Raw genomic sequence first — 22,841 nt, 5'->3', positions numbered from 1 at the left:
CATACAAATCACACACCACGACATTACACAGGAAGAACATGCATGTAAGCAGCATGCACACGCATGGTGCTCTTCATTTATTTCTCTATCATTCTCAAAGCTTTTAATCCATCTCAATACATGAACTGGCACAGGTGTATGTGTGCAGAACACAATATGAAAACAAAAACTAAAGGATGCTGCAAAATAAAATCAATACAGTGATAAATTGATGTAGTGTCGAGACAGAGCTAATACCTACTCCCTCCGGCCCAAAATAAGTCTCGCTTATTTAGTACAAAGTCTCCCTCTGTCCCAGACACTTATTTTGGGACAGAGGGATTAATTAGTATTAGCTCATAGTAACTTGCTCAATCTGTTGTATGAAATCAATACATGCACACTCGCTCGTACTTGATGGCTCGTCATCAGCAGCATGTAGAGTGACGCCGGATACATTCATCAAGGACGAGGGAGGTCGCCATCAGGCCTGAAGGTACTCTAGTCATTTTCAGTAAGGAATTGTAGCATGGGCAGGCAATCTCTTAAATTAATTTCCCTCCAGGAATTACTTGAATTGATGCTAGCGTGCAGAAGCAGCGCCCACGGGAAGGTACAGTGATGAGCTCACCAGTCGCCACCGCACCGCTCAGCTTCAACGTTGCCCTTCACATGATCACATCAGGCCGGGAACTCAAGGAAGGAATAAAGAATGCCGCCATGTGATGAAAGCGCCAGGGGAATACGTTCCCTATATTAAGACTGGCTTTCAATTGCTTCACACCTTCGTATGCCTTTTCTTTCTTTATCTTCCTTCTCTTCTAGTGGGAGACATCAGAGATCATACAACGCACATCTGCCTGAAACACAACTCAGCACGTCAGCTAAATTTCCTGAATAGCTTTAGCATCAAAACAAATTTTGTAAAAAAAAACCTTCAGGCAGGCAATGTGTTGCGAAATAAAATGGGAGCCTAAAACATTTATAACCAATATTATGTATGAATATCATGAAAATGAGTTACCAACTTCTCTGAACAGCTAGGTATAGTAGGAAAGCTCATAATCGGGTTGTGATTATTATGACTTCGCGAATATGTACAAATTTACTTAACAAATACTCCACATCCAAACAGGAATTGGAATTGGCTTGGACTTGATTCCAACTAGCAATTACTGCTTCAGATCCTCTCAAGTTAGCAACTATCATGTTCTTGTGAACCTGATGGTGCAAACACGATTAATAACTCTTCTAGGATAATGTTACTTTCTGAGGATAAGTATCCTGTCTGACGGACAATTTCTTTTATCCTGTCTTGAGAACCTAGTAGGATGATTTCTTATCCTCTCCATGCCATTCCCATAGCTCAGTAGCTACCTCCCCGGTCCTTTCATCTCTCCTTGTGCACCTCCCCAAGCTCAATAGCTACCTCACCGCACAGCGCCGCCGTGCTGCTCCAACGCATGACACGAGCTCGCCGCCGTCGCTCTGGCGACCATATGGTCGGTCGTAGCCTCACTTAGCCATGGGAGAGCAAGGGGCAGCCTCCCAGACCCTCCTCACCTACTCCCGTGGCCTCCCAGTGTGTCTCCGCTGCAGCTTTTAGTCACAGGCGGCTAAATCTGGCGAGACTGACACAACAAGATTAGTCTAGACCCAGCCCCGTAGCATTAGGTAGGATTAGGGCAAGTCCTAACCCTCTGTTAGATAGTCACTGAACCGTGGGCCCCTTTGCTAACCCAATCCAATTAAATCAAAACCAGGCCACATCATCGCCAAATACTGCTTTGGATGATTCGAAGGACCAAATTTGTCCGGTTTTAAAAGTTTAGGATGCAACTTGTCTGGTTTTGAAGTTGAGGGACTAAATTTAGACTTCGCCGAAAGTTGAGGGACGAAAAGTATACTTTTCTCTAGATTTTACCGGCATGCTGTTAACTGCAGCAATTAACAGGATAATGCTGATAATTGCAGCGAGGGACTGCTGTTAGATTTTACCGGCATGCTGAAGCATGCCTTTTTTTTTCAAGTCTTGTACTAGGCGTCCACACGTCAATTTGACTGTGGTAAGATTATGTGGTCGAAAATGAAATCCACTCGTATGGCTATATGAAATAATGATACAAGTATATATAACTTGAACTACTTTAATACTCTTTCTCATGCGAGATTTATTATTATTCATGACCTTTACAAGGGAATGGTAGCCTCATACATAAGTTGGTCAACTAACGGGATGACATGACAGACAACAAAGCAAACTACGCAGATTTATCTTTTCCTTTATATCCCTGTGACCACTAAATGCAGCAAGCAAAGAACCTGATGATGGGTCCTGATGTGCAGAAGCAAAGAATTCACAGCTTTTGCTTTTGAGAGGGAAAGCAAAGAGAAAAGCAAAGCAACCGCAAGGAAAGCAGCTAATGTGTATGGGTATGCATGGGCCATTTCCCATACTAGCTAGCTAAGCTTATATCCATTCCTCACTTCGTGTAGCATATCAAAGGTTGTGCCAGTGCCGCAATTAACCAAGGTAATTACATCAATCCTCTCTATATATTAGCATATCTTCAGATTGATTAATTGCTTCTCGAAATTTACACCTTCCTTTGAACAAAGCATCATTTTATAACTTCTCCAAATGATGGCGTCCATCTCTTGTGCTTTATTTAGGAATTGAAGGAAATTGGATCCTGAGAACGCTGTAGACTGATCTATGGGCTAGAGATTCGAAACGGAGCTGCTGACGTTCGAAGGATTGATTTTGATTTGATTCATCATGTCTAAACCAAAGGTAGTCCATCACACACCTAGAACTTCAGTGATTAATGATGCAAATTTGCAACTTGGTTTATTAGCTAGCTACTGAGCAGTGAGCTAGAGCTTCATTAAAATGTGTGGTTGGTATTCATTCGTAGGAACCTTTCCATTTTTAGTCATGCTGCGCCTTCTAGTTTGAAATGAAAGAAGTAAAGAAACAAGACTAAAGTGATAAAACCACATTTTGATATCTTTATTTATTTTATTGAACATCGCAGGAGATCAATATTCAAGTAAAAAATATCGATGCTGCCGCAGGAGAGATACTGGACGTTTTGGAGGATACAAGCAAAGGAAATGTGATCTTCGTCCGTGGTTGGCATGGATTTGGGGCATCAGCAACACTCAAGGCAGTAGCTCAACGCCTGAAATCATCAAAATCAAACTTTGACAGGGTTGTTCATGTGGATTGCTCGCTGTGGAAAAGCATGAGGGCCCTGCAAAAGTCGGTCGCGGAGGAGCTAGAGCTTCCACCATCGGTGATGGCCATCTTCGATCGGCGGGACGAGGAGGATGATTTCAGTGGGATAGACGAAGGCTCTCGAGGGGTGATACCAAATATCAGAACAGAAATCTTCAGAAAGCTTGCTAGCAGTAGATTTGTGGTGATATTTCACAATGGGAGTGACAAATACATTGACCTGTATAAGTGTGGTGTTCCGGTAACATCAGTTTTGAGTATCAAGGTGTTGTGGACCTGGCACGGGAGGTTTCAATCCAAATACATACGTTTCCGTAAACGGACAAAGATGGAGCTGCATACTGATGTTGTTGTCAATTTTTCTCATGATGACTGCATCCGTGATGAAGCACTATTGGAAGAGGCCAAGGAGATTGTCGCTTATATGGGTATTCCAGAGCCTTACATGAACCATATAATAGTTGACAAGTGTTTCCAGTATGCCTATGCACTGGGATCTGTCAGTTGGTTCGGTTGGGGGAACTGGGAGGACCATGTTTTTAACTACTTTGTGTGCGACGGGATTATACAAGGGCAAGGCGATAGTTCGGCATGGGGAGTAGCCGATGCTCTACAGAGAAACATGTCTATGGATTGGCTTCGTTTCCGCACTGATGATGACGTTCTTCGCCACCTGCAGTGCAGGCTTCATGACCGCTTGCTTTTGGTGCAACACAAGAAGGGCCTCCTACCTGATAATATTGGCATGGATCTTTCTGAGGCGACATCCTGCTTCATCTTACCAGATAGCAACATCTACCAGATGACGACATTACCAGATGGCATATTCCAACATTCATACAGCAGCAAGCTGCGCGTGTTACATCTCTCTTGGTGCGGCTTCAGTTTTGAATCGCCTCCCTTCCTGTGTTGCAGCCAGATAAGACTCCTTCAGCTGAACAACTGCAGAAATATCCCATCTGATAAGCATCCAAGCCACAACGAAGACATGTCATGCTTCCAGAAGCTATGGGTGCTGCACCTGAGCTATACAGACTGGTATCGATTACTATCAGAAGAGATGATGAACTTTATGGCTGACCTCAGGGAGTTGTATGTAGAGGGAGTCAAGGATTGGAAGATTGGTAGTTTACGTGGCAGGTTTCCTTCCCTTGTCAAGGTCCACGTACAGGAAGACTACTACTTCTCAAACAAGATAGAATACTACTTGCCTGACCTGTCTAGCGCAAGCTTCCTCAAGACGATCATCCTTGACAATTGTTTTGAACTGGAACAGGTTGTCCCCGGCGTGCTGCCCCCATCGCTTGAGTCATTCACCTTCAAAACTAGATCTTATGGCACCAACACATCTAGCATTTCCTTCCGGGGTTGTTCTCAGTTGAAGAGTATACTACTAATAGGAGCACTAGAGCGCCTTGAGGAGCTGGACCTCTCAGGCACAGCTGTGAAAACACTCGACCTTAGAGAAGTGGAAACTCCAAAGCTCAAACGTCTCATCTTGCTGGGCTGTGAGAAGCTCTGTGCAATATTATGGGCATCATACCATAGGACAAATGTTTTGGAGGTGCTGCACATCAACACCATATGGTATACATCACCTGGCCAAGCTGATTGGGAAGAAGAACCCAGGGACCCTATTGCAGCTGTGGGATCATCATCTATTCATTTTGCTACGGCTACTGAACTGGGCATCAGTGGGCATGCGTCCTTTGACTTCAAATGGTACATCTGCACAAGGGATACAAGGCTCCTTAGGTCGCTTGAACCGGTTAAAAATATGGAGCAGAGTCATGTATATATGGAAATGGGTTCATCTCCTATAAGTGGTGCCATTGTTGATGACAGCGAAGCTGCTCAAGAAATCAGGAGTCTGTGTCAACCTGATAATTATTCATATGCAAACGATGCCTTCTTTCAGAGCAACCTACAAGCTGGTGCTGATGATGAAGGTGCAATCAACTGGATGTGGGCTTGCCCTGCTAGTCCTAGCCCAACGTCTCAAGACTTGTATGTTCACATACAAGATAATCAGGAGATGAAGAGGAGACTGCGGCAGCCACAACAGAGCAACATCGAAGGAATTAATATTAGTTCTGATTCACCCTCTCGTTTTGTATTTAACAAAGCTCGCATGCTACACGTGCATGATAGCTCCTCCATCACTTGCATCACATGCCCGCAAGGTTCATACTGGAGGAGCCTTGAATGGTGCCGAGTCGAGAGGTGCCCCGAGCTGCGTACTGTCTTTCGTACTGCCCAACAAAGTGAGGGTGATAGCTTCTGTCATCAATTGAGCACATTCTGGGCATCTCAACTCCTGAAGGCACGCTACATCTGGTATTGGAGTGCAATGCATGTGTTTTCCTCTATAAACATAGTACTGTTACACTTGGACTACTGCCCTAGGCTCGTACATGTGCTTCCCTTATCCGAGTCTGTGGACACTTTGCCTTGCCTGGATACTCTGGAAATTGTGTGTTGTGGTGATCTTAAAGAGGTCTTTGCTTTGGACCCTAAGCAAAAGGAGCAGAAAGTTATACAGTTTCCCAAGCTAAGGCGCATCCACCTGTATGAGCTTCCCAGCCTGCGGCGCATCTGTGGGAGCAGGATGTCCGCTCCCAACTTGGAGACCGTCAAGATCAGGGGCTGCTGGAGCCTCAGGTGCCTTCCTGCTGTCAGCGGAAACAACAAGAAGCTGCCTAGTGTGGACTGTGAGAAGGAATGGTGGGATAACCTTGAGTGGGACGGGGTGGAGGCGAACCACCACTCTTCACTCTATGAGCATAGCCACTCATCATGCTACAAGGCCCAGCTGCCAAGAGGCACAGTTTTAAGGTGACATACATATGGCTCATCTCTCCTTTCATCGATAACTCGATTATAGTGCAAGCCAACATAATTTACCGTCCAATCTACACCATTCTAGTTCTGGTATTATGTGCCTGTGGTGAATCAATCATCTCATTGACGATTTGTTTTTGCTGCACCGTAGGTAATCAGTTCCTTCCATGGGTCGATCTCTATGCGAGCGTCGACTCTGTCATCCTGTGGTGCTTCCTGGACAGTGGATGTCTTGGCTGCGATGTATGGTTTCATGTTGCTTTCCCTATTGTTTTGATTGGTTTGGTTTGTGCTTTGGGTCTGCCCTGCAGAGGCGCAGCGCCTCTGCAACGGCATGGATCTGCATTGCCATGGTGTGGTGGTGCATCCACGAGTTTGGTTTGATTTGATTTGATTGGTTTGGTCAGCTCCGCTCAACTGAGCCATTGCGCATCAAAGTAAGCATACATCATCTGGTTGGATAGAAGATGTATGTTACAAGCTTTGAGCAAGATAGAAATGAATAAGAGAGTGCATTCAGCCTGAGCAGTGTGACTATGAGCACTCTGCCTGCTCAAGCTGCTTAGATGGTGTGGTGTGGTGTGTGGGATGATGTGGTGTGTGATTTTCAGCCTGTGTGGTGTTGTGCTGTGGTGTTTGATTTTTCAGCTACGGACTGATTACTGTAATAATAATTGAGAATTATTGCTACGACTTCCGTACAAATGTTGGTGATGATTTGTGTTAATCCACTGCTTGATTAAGGTCCCATGTGCAGCATATTATATTAACCCATTGCTTTATTAAGGTCCTTCTCTGGCAGGCGTTTGCATTAAATGTTCTATTCGGCATAATGTTTTTGTGACCTTGTTATGGTTAGGATAATGGGTTTTCCTACTTTTCTGCTACTGTGAACTGCCTGTAAAGTTTACAACTATGGACACATAGTTTTTTTTTTAGATCTATGGACACATAGTTTATCATTGCACTCTCATCTGTATGGTGATCCACGCCCTTGGGTCATTCACATATTATATTTTGTACTCTTTTCTGCTAGTTATTCCACCATGTAGATAACACTTATTTGAATTAATTTGCTTCTATACTAAAACTGACATATCATTAAAATAAATATATTTTATCCAAAATCTACATCCTAGAAAAATGATTAAAAATATATATCCAGATGAACTAAGTAATGTCATGTATGAATAGCATGAAAGCTAGGGTAGAAAAGCTCATAGCCTGGTTGTGATTGGTGTGAATTCATGAATATGTTCAGATTTACTTAATAAGCACTTCACTTCTGGAGTGCATATAATCCAGGATGCAACATTTTGGATTTCAGTTTATGAACCGGCTGCTTCACAGAAAAAAGGCAAATCGATGTAAAGATTTACCTAACAAGCTTGTCATTTCACATCTACATGCATGTGCTCCAGAATGCAACATTTTGTATTTCAGGGATAAATTACGTGGACTTACAAGCTACAATAGAATTAGTAAAAAAATTGCTTGTACCTGGAGAATATTCGTCGGTATTGAGGAAAATAAAGCAGAGGTTGCCTCGCAAGTGTGCATTCTTACTGCTCATCACTGTCAGCAGGTACGTGCAAGTGAGGACCTGCTGCTGCTACCACTCACGCAATCGCGTTCAGTATAGCGCCCCGTTGGCTTTGCATGTTGCAGCTGCTTGCGGCGATGATTTGGGTCCACATACAGTGATGCTTGGTGATGACTGCAGGCGTCATGGACGGTGGCAATGCTGGTCGACGAGGCGATGGCAGTATCCACACACATAGCCGGAATGGAGCACTGGTGGTTTCTGGATGGCAAGAGAAAAAGAACAGAGCGAAGGATGAGACAGACAATGTGTGCAGTAGTACCAATTTTCATTCATGCACAGCACAGAGTTCTTACAAGTTGTGGTTGTGCCATTTCTATGGAAGGGAAATAATCAAAAGATAAGACAAAAACTGAAGTCAATTCTTATTCAAGCGTAGAGTACTTACAAGTTGTGTGATTTCTAGAAAATTAAAGTAAACAAAACATAGGCGGAAGTTAAAGTTCAGTTGATGCATAGTCAGACTCAGACCACAACATGCACAGCTACGAGTGATCTGCTTCTTGCTGGCATACACAAGACAGGTTAGTTTCATTTTCATTTTCATATTGGTAATATTCAAGCAGAATGGAGTTATTCTCGCTTTGTGAAAAGAGAGGCTGCACCAAGAAAAAGGAGGTGATTTCTCAATATCTGCAGCAGCCTATGAGAGGAAAAAAAAAACTGTGCTATATGCCTCTCATATTTCTGTATGGAAGAACAAACCTCACTTCTTCCACAAACAACACAGCTCAAATCCTCAAGGGAGATAAACAGAGAAATGAAGAACAAGGTGGGAGGATGCTTCTCTGAAACTCTGATTGTGTGTTTATCCCCTTTTTTTTTTTTTTGAGAAATTTTCTTATCCGGTTTGTAAGTAACAATAAGTGTTTGTGTGATTGTTCATCGCCATGAATCTCCTTGGACAGTTATTGAAATGACAAAGAACTCACAACCCAACAACTAGCCTAGTCTCTCCTTTCTCAGGCAGTGACCAAACCAAAAGACAAGCAGTTTGCTACAACCAAGTAAATGCACACACATGCATCAGAACAGTGGCTGGCGGATCGAGCTCCGCTTCCGGAGTTCCTCTGCTCCGAGGGGCGACGGGAGCGGGGGCCAGGGCAGTCCACATCGGCGGGTCGAGCTCCGGTCCGCTGCCAGCGCCCCCAAAAGACGGCGCGCAGAGAGAGACTTCTCTGCTCTCTCGCCTTATGCATCGCCTCCTCGGTTTCAGGCCATCTCCGCCTAGACGCCACTGGCTCGTCTCCAGCCACCAACACTTGGCCTGCATCGGCCACGGCCAGCTGCAGCGATTAGACGGCGGCGGCATCAAATCCAGGGCAGCGGCGGCACCGATTAGGCTGAGGAGATAGCGCGAGAGCGACAGGAGAAAATGGGACCTGCGAATGGCGACAGAGCAAGGGCTTCGTGTTCAGTCAACCAATCCATCTGAATACATTCTCGGGGCTTCTTTTATTCCTGGGATATGAAAAAACGCAGAATTGCAACAACCTTAATCAAGCAATGGATTAACACAAATCATCAACAACATTCACGCAAGAGGTCAGACTAATAGTTCAATTATTATTACAACAATCAGTCCATAGCTGACAAATCACGCACCACAACACAAATCACACAAGAGCAGCATGCATGTGAGCAACATAAGCAGGCAGGTCGCTCATACTGCCCAGGCTGAATGCACTCTCATTTATTTCTCCATCTTGATCAAAGCTTGCAATATGCATCATCTATCAAACTGGATGACGGATGCTTACTTTGACACATAAATGGCTCAATCGAGCGGAGCTGCCCAAACCAACCAAATCAAATCAAAACCAAATCAAACTCTGAGGATGGCACCGCACCGCCACACCATGGCAATGCAGATCCATGCAGCTGCAGAGGCTCCGCGCCTCGGCGTTGCAGATGCAAAAGCACAACCAAACCAATCAAAACAACATGAAGTAGAGAAAGCAACACGAAACGATACACTGCAGCGAAGACATCCGCTGCGTAAGGGGCACCATAGGATGACAGGATCGACACTCCTGTCCCATGGAAGGAACTGATTACCTACGGTGCAGCAAAAACAAATCATCAATGAGTTGATTGGTTCACTACACATACATAGTATCGGAACTAGACTAGTACAAATTAGGAATGGTGAAACATGTTGGCTGGCGCTCCAATAGAGTTGGCGATGAAAAGAGAGCCAGGTCATATGTATCTCACCTTAGTACTGTGCCTCTTTGCTGCTGGGTCTTGTAGTGTGACGAGTGGTTATGATCATAGAACGAAGGGTGGTGGTTCGCCTCCACCCCGTCCCACTCCAGGTTATCCCACCATTCCTTCTCGCAGTCCACACTAGGCAGCTTCTCGCTGTTTCCGCTGACGGCTGGTAGGCTCCTAAGGCTCCAGCAACCCCTGATCTTGACGGTCTCCAAGTTGGGCGCGGATATTCTGCTCCCACAGATGTGCTGCAGGCTGGGGAGCTCGTACAGGTGAATGCGCCTTAGCTTGGGGCATCCTATAATTCTCTGGCGCTTTTGCTTAGGGTACAGAGCGAAGACCTCCCTTAGATCACCACAACACACAATCTCCAGGGTATCCATATGAGGCAAAGTGTCCAGAGAGTCAGACAATGGAAGCACATGTATGAGCCTAGGGCAATGGTCCAGGTGCAATAGTACTATGTGTGCAAAGGAAAACATATGTAGTGCACTCCAATCACAGATGTAGCATGCCTCTGGGAGTTCAGATGCCCAAAATGTGGCCAACTCATAGCAGAAGCTATCACCCTTACTTGGTTGGGGAGTATAAAAGACAGTACGCAGCTTGGGACATCTCTCGACTCGGCACCATTCAAGCCACCTCCAGCATGAACCTTGTGGTTGAGGGCATGTGATGCAAGTGATGGATGAGCTATCATGCACGTGAAGCATGCGAGCATTGTTAACTATGAAACCAGGAAAAACGGCACTAACATTAATTCCTTCAGTGTTGCTCTGTTTTTGCTGTAGTAGTCCCCTCTTCACCTCGGGCTTATCTTGTATGTGAACATACCAGTCTTGAGCCCTTGGAGTAGGAGTAGCTGGGTAAGCCCACATCCAGCTGATTGCACCTTCATTATCAGCGCCAGCCTGTAGGTCCCTTTGAAAGAAGGCATCCCTTGCATATAAATAATTATCAGGCTGACACAGACTCCGGATTCCTTGAGCAACTTCACTGTCACCAGCAGTAGCACCACTTGTAGGAGATGAACCCATTTCCATATATACATGACTCTGCTCAATATATCTTTTAATCGGTTCAAGCGACCTAAGGATCCTTGTATCCGTTGCAGAGATGTACCATTTAACTTCAAATGGTGCATGTGGACTGATGCCCAGATCTGTAGCAGTAGCAACAAGAATAGATGATGACCCCATAGCTGCAATAGGATCCCTGGGTTTTTCTTCCCAATTAGCTTGGCCAGGTGATGTAGATCGTATGGTGTTGATGTGCAGTACCTCCAAAACCTTTGTCATGATGTATTCTGATGGCCATAATATTGCACAGAGCTTCTCGCAGCCCAGCAAGATGAGACGTTTGAGGTTTTGGGCTATCACTTCCCTGAGGTCAAGGGTTTTCACTATTGTGCCCGAGAGGTCCAGCTCCTCGAGTCTCTCCATTTTTCCTACCAGTAGTATACTCTTCAACTGAGAACAACCCCGGAAGGAAATGCTAGATGTGTTGGTGCCATAAGATCTAGTTTTGAAGGTGAATGACTCAAGCGATGGGGGCAGCACGGGGGGGGACAACTTGTTCCAGTTCAAAACAATTGTCAAGGATGATCGTCTTGAGGAAGCTTGCGCTGGACAGGTCAGGGAATGGTGCATGATTAATAAAGTAGTTCCATGATTCTACGTGGACCTTGACAAGGGAAGGTCCCCTGCCACGTAAATCATTTATGCCCCAATGTCCCTTTACATACAACTCCCTGAGGTCAGCCATAAAGTTCATCATCTCTTCTGATAGTAATCGATACCAGTCTGTATAGCTCAGGTGCAGCACCCATAGCTTCTGGAAGCATGACATGACTTCGTTGTGGATTGGATGCTTATCAGATGCGATATTACTGCATGTATCTAGCAGGAGGAATCTTAGCTGGCTGCAACACAGGAAGGGAGGCGATTCAAAACCGAATCTGCAATAACAGAGATGTAACACACGCAGCTTGCTGCTGTGTGAATGTTGGAATATGCCATCTGGTAATGTCGTGATTGGGCTATGGCGTTTACTATATGGCAAGGCGAAGAAGGATGTCGCCTCAGAAAGCAGCATGCCAATCTCATCAGGTGGCAGGCCCTTATCTCTCTTGTGTACCACCAAAACCCAGCGGTCACGAAGCCTGCACTGCAGCTGCAGGTGACGACGAATGCCATCAGAAGCCGACTCTCTCGAGTCTAGAAGCCAATCCAAATGCACGTTTCTCTGTAGAGCATCGGCAACTCCCCATGCTGATGTATCACCTTGCCCTTGTATAATCCCATCGCATACCAAGTAGTTTGAAGCATGGTTCCCCCAGTTCCTCTCCCAGTACCCCCAGTTCCCCCGGTCGGGGAGCCTGGCAGATCCCAGTGCATAGGCGTACTGGAAGCACTTCTCAACTATCATATGGTTCATGTAAGGCTCTGGAATACCCAAATAAGTGACAACCTCCTTGGCCTCTTCCAATAATGCTTCATCACGGATGCAATCATCATGAGAATAGTCGACAACAACATCAGTATGCAGCCTCATGTTAGAGACCTCCATGTTTCCTTCTCTCCAGATTCTGGTTCTGGAACTAAAACTCGGTCGAAACCTCCCGTGCCAGGTCCACAGCACCCTATTATTCAAAATTGGTATTACTGGGACACCACACTCGTACAGATCAATGTATTTGTCACTCCCATTGTGAAATATCACTACAAATCTGCTGTTAGCAAGCTTTCTGAAGATTTCTGTGCTGATATCTGCTATCACCCCTCGAGAGTCTTCGTCTATCAAATTAAAATCATCCTCCTCGTCCCACCAATCGAAGATGGCCATCACCGACAGCGGAAGCTCCAGCTCCTCCGCGATTGCCTTTTGCAGGGCCCTCATGCTTTTCCACAACGAGCAATCCACATGAATAACCCTGTCAAACTTTGATTTCGATGATTTCAGACGTTGCGCTACTACCTTGAGTGCCGCTGATGCCCCAAATCCATGCCAACCACTGACGAAGATCACATTTCCTTTGCTTGTATCCTCCAAAATGCCAATTATCTCTTCTGCTGCAGCATCGATGGTTTTTGCTTGGATCTTGATCTCCTGCAATGTTCAACAACAACAATATCAAATGTGGTTCATCACTTTATCCTTGTTTCTTCAATTATTTCATTTCAAACTACAAGGTGCATCATGACAAAATGAAAAAGCTCCTACGGAGGAACACAACTAATTGATGAAAAGATCCTAGTCCGATGAGCTCACTAGCTAAAGGAACCAAGTAAGTCACAAATCTGCAGCATTAAACACTGAGGATTGAAGTGCATGCGTGCTGGACAACATACCTCTGGTGTAGGCATGATGAATCGAATCAATCGTTCAAATGTCAGCAGTTCCGGTTGGAATCTCTAACCCATAGAACAGTCTACAGCAATCTCCAGATCCAATTTCCTTCCTTTCCTAAATAAAGCACAAGAGATCGACACAATCATTTGGAGAAGTTACAACATGATGCTTTGTTCAAGGAAGTATAATTTGGAGAAGAAATTAAACAATCTGCAGATTACAAAGGATTGATGTAGTTACCTTGATTAATTCCTGCACTGACCTCGCGTAGTGACGGATGAATACAAGCTCAACTAGCTAGCATGGGAAACAGCCCATGCATAAGCAATGCGTACACATTAGCTGCTTTCCTTGTGCTTGCTTTGCTTTCTCTCTCAAAAGCAAAAGCTGTGAATTCTTTGCTTCTACACACCACATCCATCATCAGATTCTTTGCTTGCTGCTTTAAAGATCACAGGGATATAAAGGTAACGACAAACCTGGGTTGTTTGCTTTGTTTGGCCAACTTATGTATGAGGCTACGATTCCCTTGTGTAACAGGCAGTGTGTTTTTCGGCATAGAGGCTGCACTGCACCTAAAACATGATCCTAAATACTTCCTTTTCATGTAGATACTTCCATGAAAACCAATAATAAACTCTCTTGAGAAGGAGTTTTAAAGTAGATCAAGTTATATAATTTTATTTATATAGCCATAAGAGTAAATTACATTTTGGACCACATACTCTTACCGTCTTACCACAACCACAAGGACTTGAAAAGAAAAGGCATGCTTCAGCGCGCCGGTAAAATCTAACAGCAGTAACTTGCTGCACGTATATCCTGATTGGCCTTCCTAACGACAACATAGACCATCACTGGAAAGCAAAAACGCAAGAAATAATCCGTCAGGCAGGATACTAGTCCTCGGAAAGTAACGCTATGGTGAAGTTGCATCTTCACAAGAATTATTCTGTGTCTGCACTATCAGATTCACCGGGACATGATAGATACTAGCTTAAGAGGATATGAAGCAAATGCAGACATGGTGCGACAAATCAGCTAGAAGCATTTATCAGAAAAGCTAATTACAATGTATCAAGGGAAATTTATTGAAGGAAAATCAGTTCTTTGATCTTGCAAGCAGGAGTAGATTTGAGGGGCTAACCTGGACTACTACTTCCTTCAGTTCAGCATGAAGGTGAGCATCTGCATCTTTAGTACAGGAAGTAGGCCATATCCTGCTCTTGTTCTTTGCAGGGGCGGATCCAGTGGCACCGCCTCCTAAAATGTAAATTTTATTCTAGTGTATACTAGTTAGGCTAATCTGCATGGATTACATACAAGTGCCGAAATGTGGGAGTGTCAAGCTTGGCACCCCCTGCTACTATGAAATTCCAAATCCACCACTTTTGAGATGGAAAACTTTGGAGATGTGATATCTAGTAGGTTGCGTTCGTCACATCTGAAGGAAGTCAAGAAAACAGTATCTTGTTTGTTATATTGACAGAAGATGGCTCCAAAATGAGGATGGATTGAATCAGATATACTGGAAACAGCAAATGTAGTTTCATCACTTCCAGCTCCCAGAACCGAATTACACACCGTGAACCGTCGTAGGCAGTCATGATCAGAATTAACGACAGCCCATTCAGCCTAAGTTTTCACCTACAGAACAGGGACAAGGAAGAAGCCAGTTTTGCGACATTAACGCAATGCAATTATATCCCCTGTTTCGACGTCGGTATTGAGCCGAAGTAAACTTGAATCGAGTGGCAACATGTACCAAGACAACGGACGAACTGCAACGACCAACAGAATGTAAAATTCCAGATCCGCCACTTTTGAGATGGAAAAGTTCAGACATGTGATGTAGCAGATTCTGTGCGTCACATCTGAAGGATGCCAAGAATACAGTATCTTCTTTCATTAACAGAAGATGGCTCCAATATCAGAATGGACTCGGATATTCTACTGGAAATGATAAGTGTAGTTTCATCACTTCCAGCTTCCAGAACCAAATTACACACGGAGCACCGCTGTAGGCTGTCATAATCAGAACTGACAACACATTCAGCCTAAATTTTTGCCTATAGAATAAGAAGAGGGAAGATACCAGTTTTGCAACATTAATTGAACACGATTATATCCTCTGTTTCAATGTCAGCATTGAACTGGGGTAAATTTGAATCTTGTGGTAACGCCAAAGTTACGAGGGAATTGCAACGAACCACAGATTGTAAGTAAGGTGCTAACATGTAGCAGAAGTATACCGACTTGACAGAATCTGAATACTGACTGCCCATGATACTGACTGCGTTTAAGTGTAGTTTAATCACTCCCAGCTTCCAGAACGGAATTGCACACCGAGCACCGCCGTAGCCAGTCATGATCGGATATTAACAACGCATTCAGCCCAAGTTTTCACCTACAGAACAAGGACAATGAAGAAGCCAGTTTTGCGACATTAACGCAATGCAATTATATCCCCTGTTTCGACGCCGGTATTGAGCCGAAGTAAACTTGAATCGAGTGGCAACATGTACCAAGACAAGGGACGGATTTGGGACCATGTTGCTGTTCTAGGGCTCAGGAGGGGGAGGGGGAGGCGCCACGGCCATCGGAGATTGGGAGGGAGGAGTGGGGATGCGCCATGGGAGAGAGGGGAGGGGAGGGGAGGGGAGGTGATTGGGGGCGCTGCTCGTGGGGACATACAGGGAGGAGCGGGGCCGTGCCGTGGAGAAGACGGCGGGTTGAGTCGTTCGCCGATGTAGGTTTCGCTGGTGGCCGCCGCCCGTCGGCCTCCCCTCGCGCCGCGGAGGCGGAGCTTGTCGGCTCGGGAGGGAGAAAGGTGTAAGAGATCCGAGAAATGGGATCTTTTTCCCACTTTACTTTTAACTTTGATTTTATTTGCACCCATGAGATTGACCGACGGGGCCGGGCCGCTAGCCATTGAGACAACCCAGACCCACGTGTAAATTATCATACGCCATGGAAAGTCCAGCAAATGTTATAAATTTTTATTATTTCTGGTGTTCGTTGTACTGCCATAATTCAAGATGAATAGATCGGAAGTTTTCTAAAAAGAAAAAAGAAATGCACGATTAACGGTTGACCTCTCTATCAAAATGAGCTAGGATGAACGCGGTGTCGTATCCTGTATCCCATGAAACCGCTTGTATTGTGCGTCCCATCGTTACCATCCATACAATCAAAATCTGATGTCTGTTGTGCGTCCGCGTTAATTTTGCAGAAAAGCGCCTGTCTCCTTCCTTCTCAGTCACGTCAATTTTTCAAACACCCCATGCCCCAAACCAAGGCAGCTCCACCGATTCCCCTAGCTCCCAAAATCGTTTGGTCCTTCCAATCCCCGTTCCCAACGGCTGCCATGGCGACGGTGCCACGGTGGAATACGTGTCTACAGGACGATCGACCGTGATAGGGAAGGGGGATCATTATTACCTCCCAATCATTTTCCAATCACGATTGCCGCTAGATCCAGCAATGGCTAGCTGCCCGTGACGGAATGCATATGCCCAACGATCACCATGACGGCCACATTCAGCGCAATCCCTCGATTAGCACAACACCATCTCCATCACAGGTCGTTACCACCGGTATGCGGCGGCCGCCTACATGGATCTTCGTTGCTGGCTGCCGACGCGACGGCATTGGACATGGATCTTCGTTGCTGGCTGCCGACGCGACATCATTGGACATGGATCTTTGTTGCTGGCTGCCGACGCAACGGCATTGGACATGGATCTCCGTCTGATGTTGTTGTCGTGAAGGCCACCCGCACGGCTTTTCATTGGTACTCGTAGAAGGTTGTCCTCCCTATCATGGCAATCGCCCCTGTAAATTTCAAACGTGGGCGCTGCATTTTTCGAATCATACTGTAGCTACAATCATACTGTAGAAAAACGACAGGCCCCAGGCCAGCTTCGAAGCACTGTAGATACCATGTTATGCTGTAGCTACAATCAACAAAGGGAATCGCCATCACGCCCCAGGCGGCCGCTCTGGCTGCCTGGGGCCTAAATCCGCCTATGAAGGGACTGGGGGTGACGTCGAGCTAGCAATGCCCCGTTGATATATTTTGTGTTTCTTCTTATTACTGGTAGAAGAAGGGGGAAAAATCGATAATCCACTTCTAAGCCGAGTTTCAGCTACACCTGCGCTGACGAAAAAAAATCAAAACAAATACAAGAAAAATTCAAAAAATTCACAATTTTCTTTGTACGGTAGATGATTTGATGCGCGAGGTCCGCTCCAATTTTTAAATTATTTGAACATCTGAGCAGCTCTCGGCAAAAATGACAAATCCAGCCTCTGTAAAAGCTTACCGTTCAAGCACGGCTCTGACCCGATTTGCTTCTTTTTTTTTGCTGAGAGCTACTCAGATGTCTAAATTATCTGAAAACTGAAGTGGACCTCACGCAATAAATTTTCTACCATTAAATTTTCTTTGAAAGTTTTTGAATTTTTTGAGTCTTGTGATTTTTTTCCTGAACGGGTGCAGATGAGTCTGGGCACCGAAACCGCTGCACTCAGAAGAAAAAAAATCATGTTCGTACCGTGAAGGCCACGGTTGTAACCTCGATTTGATCCGGAGCCGGACGTGTCCCGTCGCGAAGCTTCCGAACGTGCTGTAAAGTCTTCCCGAGTTTGCCCCTGGCACCAGCAATTATTTATCCGCCCCCTGCCATCGGCGCCCTCCTTAGCAAAGGCACAGATCCAGACCGGGCGGAACCCGCTCCCCACATCCAGTCCCTCCCCACCTCCCGCGATTAGGGTTTCCGCCGCCGCCGCCGCCGCCGCCGCGCCGCCCGTCTCGCCCGCCGGCCAGTCCTCGTCACCCCCTCCCCAGCGAAGCGCCGGTCGCCGCCGCCGCCGCCATGTACGGGCACCGCGGGTAAGCCCCTCTCCCATGCCAGGAACCTTTCTCGCCTCTTATTCCGCCTGTGGGTTTGCGATTGGCGTGCCTAGGCTGTTTAGGATGTTAGTTTACTCGTAGATTTTGGCTTGGTGGTTCGTTAGTTGCCGTGTCCCGTGTAGATTGCATGGTTAGCCTCCCTGTTCTGGGATTGGATTTAGAGTCTCTAGTCTGTTTTGATTTGAACCCGTCTGCTGAGTTAGTTTTGTCTGCAAATCTGCGCGACGTGCCTTGACGTTGCGGGTGTGACAATCTGTCGGAAGGTCAGTTCGAATTTTTAGCCCAATCCATTTGGGTTAAATCTACGGAATTTGTATTTCTACTGGCCATCCCTGTTTCCTGTTTTTCGATGTACAAACTCGAACCTAAGTTAGGCCTTTGCATCGTGATGTGGGTCTCAGTGTGTGATTCCGCATGGTGATACTGATGCATAAAACTTGGTTTGGTATGGAATTGGCAACCTGTTTTAAGTTGTTAGTTTACTTGTGGATTTTGACATAGTGAACCCCTAGTCACTTAATGCTTGTGGAGCATTTTTTGTTTGTTCTGAACCTGTCTGTTATGTCAGTTTTCATGTGAGAAGCTTGCTGTGGTAGTTTATCGCAAAGCTTGCGGTTGTGATAACCTTAGTCCTACCCATTTAGGTTGTATATCGACTTAATATTGCAACAGTAACAGCTGATCATTTGGAGGAAATATAAACCTACTTCCTGGGTGCAGTTGTTAAAACTTGGTGCTAATGTAGGCCTTTTAATTCATAATGAACTATGCTCATGGTCTCCATATGTCGTTCAGCATGATAATAATGTATGCATTAAACTTCGCTGGTACCATGGATAGCTCAGACTTTATACAACATTAAAAACGGAAGTATGCTTTGTTAATCTGAACGAAAGACAAAGTTTGCCCCTGATGAAGTATGTTCTGAAGCACCAGCTTTTAAATTTATGAATAATGTTTATAATTACTGAAACTTGATCTGCTTTATCTTTTTGCCCACTTAAGACTTGGATTAGATAGGAATTATTGGATGTACTTTGCTGCTTGAATTTTTAAGTACAACATAATATTCTGCTACCCATGTCATCATCCTTTTACCTGCGTTCAAGTAATGAATGTCGTCGCATTTCAGTTCTCTTTACCTGCCAAGCATTAGTAGTACCTTCTGTAGATTATTTAATTTATGCGCAATTACTTCTCTTTATATGTTTGGGTTATTTTTTATGAAAATGGGATTGAGAGATGGGGGGATATTCTCCTTTTTCTTTTTGGGATTGGATTATTTGAAGGGCAATGATGGGAAGCGGGGGGGTTTCGGATGGGTACGAGGGATCAAAGAGGCCACGAATGATGGAATCGAATCCATACTTCGCAGTGAACGCAGGGAGCCCGCTGGACGTCTCAAAGCGGGCCAGGATGATGGAGCCAGGCCCCCCATATTTTGCAGGCATGGGAAGCAGCGCTGGTGGCAGCGGAAGCGGCTTCTACCCTAGCTACGGCGGCAACATGGCTGGTGCTGCAGGGGTTAACAGTGGCATCCAAAACTTTCCAGCGGTCCGTCTGCGAGGGCTCCCTTTTGACTGCGAGGATGTTGACATCAGCAAGTTTTTCGCTGGGCTGGACATAGTGGACTGCCTCCTGGTCCACAAGAATGGGCGCTTCTCTGGCGAGGGATTTGTTGTCTTCCCTTCATCCATGCAAGCGGAGTTTGCGCTGCACCGCAACAGGCAGAACATGGGCAGGAGGTACGTGGAGGTTTTCAGATGCAAGAAGCAGGATTACTACAGCGCAATAGCCGCCGAGGTGAACCAGGGTGGCGGTGCTCTCCTTGAGCCGGAGCACCGGCACTCGTCGCCTCCTCTGCGGTCCAGGAGGCTGTCTGAAGACAAGAGCAGCATGGAGTACACTGAGGTGCTGAAGCTGCGCGGGCTCCCCTACTCCGCCAGCATCGAGGACATCATCAAGTTCTTTGTGGAGTACGAGCTGACGGAGGAGAACGTGCACATCGCGTACCGCGGGGACGGCAGGGCCACTGGCGAGGCCTTTGTGGAGTTCCCGACGGCCGAGGTTGCCAAGACTGCCATGTGCAAGGATAAGATGACCATCGGGACGAGGTACGTGGAGCTGTTCCCGTCAACCCCGGAGGAGGCGAGCAGGGCCAAGCCGCGAGGCAGGCAGTGATCGGTGCCCTGCCAGACGCTGAGCCCTGGGTGTGAGAACAGCTGCTGCATCTCAGTTCCAGTTTCAGCCTTTTCGCTCTTCATGCTTTATAATTGTATCAATCATGTCGGATTGTGTTTTAGTTTGCGCTCCTGTTTTTAGCTGTGTGGAGACATTTTCTGATGCGACTTGTCTCGAACTGCCTGCCTCTTGAGGGAAAAAGTGGTGTATGAGATACTTTGCTGAGTGTGTAACTGTTACCATCCTTTGTTTAAAGAGAAGCACTTGTACCTCATGATAGTCCTTTTTTTCTTGTTATTCTGTGGGCAGAGATTATCTCTTTTGATTACTTTTGTTGTTTTTTTGATTACTCATCGTGCCAAAACTCTCGATCACGTTATTACTCCCTCCGTTCCAAAATAGATGACTCAACTTTATACTAACTTTAATACAAAATTGGGTCATCTATTTTGGAACGGAGGGAGAAGGTAATGCAAAAAGGCCCACTGGTCTACCTGAAAACATCTCCACCTTTGCTGTAGTAGTGTTAATGTTAGCCTTGCGAGTGTGCTGTATACACCTCTGTTGCAGGCGTGCTCAACAGGACTCAACGATTGGAATTTAGAAACGTTCACAAGTTCAGAAATGAAAACTCGCAGATGCTTGCGAGTAAATTGTACTAGAACAAAAGCGTTGACTGGCCCCGCCCCGTCCTCTGCAAGCTGCATTAGTAGTCTTCGGCGAGGTGCAATGCATCTTCTTTCTCATGAGGGCATATGTACTTCTCAACAAATAGCTTCTCGCCTAACTTGGCAACTGTATTGTAATTCCAGTCACGGCCCTCCAAGCTGTAAAATGTACTCCCTCCATTCCTAAATAATTGTCTTTCTAGAGATTTCAACAAGTGACTACATACGGAGCAAAATGAATGAATCTACACTCTAAAACATGTCTACGTACATCCGTATGTTGCAGTCCATTTGAGATGGCTAGAAAGACAATTATTTGGAAACGGTGGGAGTAGTATGCATGTTGCAAACCCAACCTTGGAGGCTCGGAGATTAGGTGATCGAGCATGTGCCTAATACATTCATTTGACCTCATCACGGTAGATCAAAGCTTAAAAAACAACAATTCTCACCTTGCCATTTGACCATGTGTCTTGGGTGCCTCCCGTAAGAAATTCAATTTGTCTCAAGCACATTAATCCAAGTGAAGAGGTAGGTCTAAAGTTTCTTTGTTTGAGAACACAGTACAATGGAGACCCTCACATACACACATGCAGTCACTCATATGTGGACACACATGACACTCAGGATGCAGCGTGGGTGTCCCACCTCTGCCCACTTCATCCCAATACAACTTGGTGGGCTTGAGCGGGAAGCCCGCCAAAGCTTAGACGGATTAGGTGGGTTTAGTGGGGCAAGCTGTAGAATAACAGATGGAATCCTAATAGATGAATTAAAAAAAGTCCATTTTACTACCCTGAACAAACTTGATGGTTCACATAACCCCTGATCATTTTTTTTTCTGCTCTCTTAACCCCCTGATCTATCCAATAGAGTTCAGGAACGGTCTTAAGCGGGTTTGCTTAGGTGGTTTGCCGATGTGGACGAGGTCAAAGTGGTATTTGACCAGTGGACTCCCTTTTCAAGCAAACCCACCAGCAAGTCGCACCCGCCGACGCACCCTTGCCGGCGCTCCCCTACCCAAGCTCGCCCCCGCTGCCACTCAACCTCGCCCGCGCGCTGCTGCCGTTGTGCCCACCTGCTGGAGCAGTCTCGAATCTCCTCGCGCACCTCGCTCCTGAGAAGAGAGGAGGCGGAGGCGTTGCAGCGGCGACACATGCCAGCGAACGGCGGCCTCCCCGTCGCTGTTGACCAAGCTGGGCTCGTCTGGACTTTGACAGCGCCACACACCGCAGGGCACGTTTGGCAGGGGCATGGCTACGACGGCCAACTCTTGAGCGCGGACAGGGAAGAAGGTAGGGGAAGCAGAGCTGCGCGCCGCACCGGCGGTGGGAGGCTCCTCCTACGGCCGCGACCACGGCCGACTGCGCCTGCACCATGCCGCGCCACGCGCACGGAGCGCGCGGTCGGCAAGGGACGACAGCAGCGCCGCGCCTTTCATGGGCGGAGGACGGCCGTGGGCGTGAGGTCGATGCTGTTAGAGTTAAGCACGAATCCAAGATTGCACGGCACGTGCATGTGTGTCCTAGTTTGGTTACTGTTGCAAACCGAGTAGGATTGGCAGTACTACACCAAGTAGGATTAGCAGTAGGCTATGCTTAGCGCATATATATATATATATATATATATATATATATATATATATATATATATATATATATATATATATATATATATATATATATATATGACAAATTTTTCCTACTACCGGATGTAGTTACTTTCACTTTTGTTTCATACGTTTTAGGTAGTATCTATCGTATCGGAGAGTATGTACGCGTAATATGTAGTATGTAAGAATGTTTAGGTAGTATATATACTATTTTTTATGTAGTATGTAGTATATTT

At 45.9% G+C, this 22,841-nt stretch overlaps 2 protein-coding genes and 1 pseudogene across 3 annotated transcripts; 2 read left to right on the top strand and 1 right to left on the bottom strand.

Moving 5' to 3' along the window:
• The first annotated feature begins 2,421 nt into the window (after positions 1-2,421).
• On the top strand, positions 2,422-6,685 carry LOC119321101. Its single transcript, XM_037594934.1, has 4 exons — positions 2,422-2,512; positions 2,653-2,773; positions 3,018-6,055; positions 6,213-6,685. The coding sequence occupies exons 2-4, from the start codon at positions 2,759-2,761 to the stop codon at positions 6,214-6,216; spliced, it is 3,057 nt and encodes a 1,018-aa protein (XP_037450831.1). The 5' UTR covers positions 2,422-2,512; positions 2,653-2,758; the 3' UTR covers positions 6,217-6,685.
• Positions 6,686-9,273: 2,588 nt separating this feature from the next.
• Positions 9,274-13,791, bottom strand: LOC119321873 (annotated as a pseudogene).
• Positions 13,792-17,969: 4,178 nt separating this feature from the next.
• On the top strand, positions 17,970-20,615 carry LOC119322564 (G-rich sequence factor 1-like). 2 transcript variants are annotated; one of them, XM_037596045.1, is made up of 2 exons: positions 17,970-18,123; positions 19,434-20,615. In XM_037596045.1, the coding sequence occupies exons 1-2, from the start codon at positions 18,107-18,109 to the stop codon at positions 20,323-20,325; spliced, it is 909 nt and encodes a 302-aa protein (XP_037451942.1). In that variant the 5' UTR covers positions 17,970-18,106; the 3' UTR covers positions 20,326-20,615. The 2 variants fall into 2 exon arrangements, with proteins under 2 accessions (XP_037451942.1, XP_037451943.1); XM_037596046.1 differs by having other exon boundaries at positions 17,978-18,123; positions 19,520-20,615.
• The last annotated feature ends 2,226 nt before the right edge of the window (positions 20,616-22,841 follow it).

The sequence above is a fragment of the Triticum dicoccoides genome, chromosome 6B (assembly GCF_002162155.2).
Source record: "Triticum dicoccoides isolate Atlit2015 ecotype Zavitan chromosome 6B, WEW_v2.0, whole genome shotgun sequence".
Classification (NCBI taxonomy): Eukaryota; Viridiplantae; Streptophyta; class Magnoliopsida; order Poales; family Poaceae; genus Triticum; species Triticum dicoccoides.
Note: the sequence above shows the minus strand (reverse complement) of the source record. Positions and strands in the feature narration are given on the sequence as shown.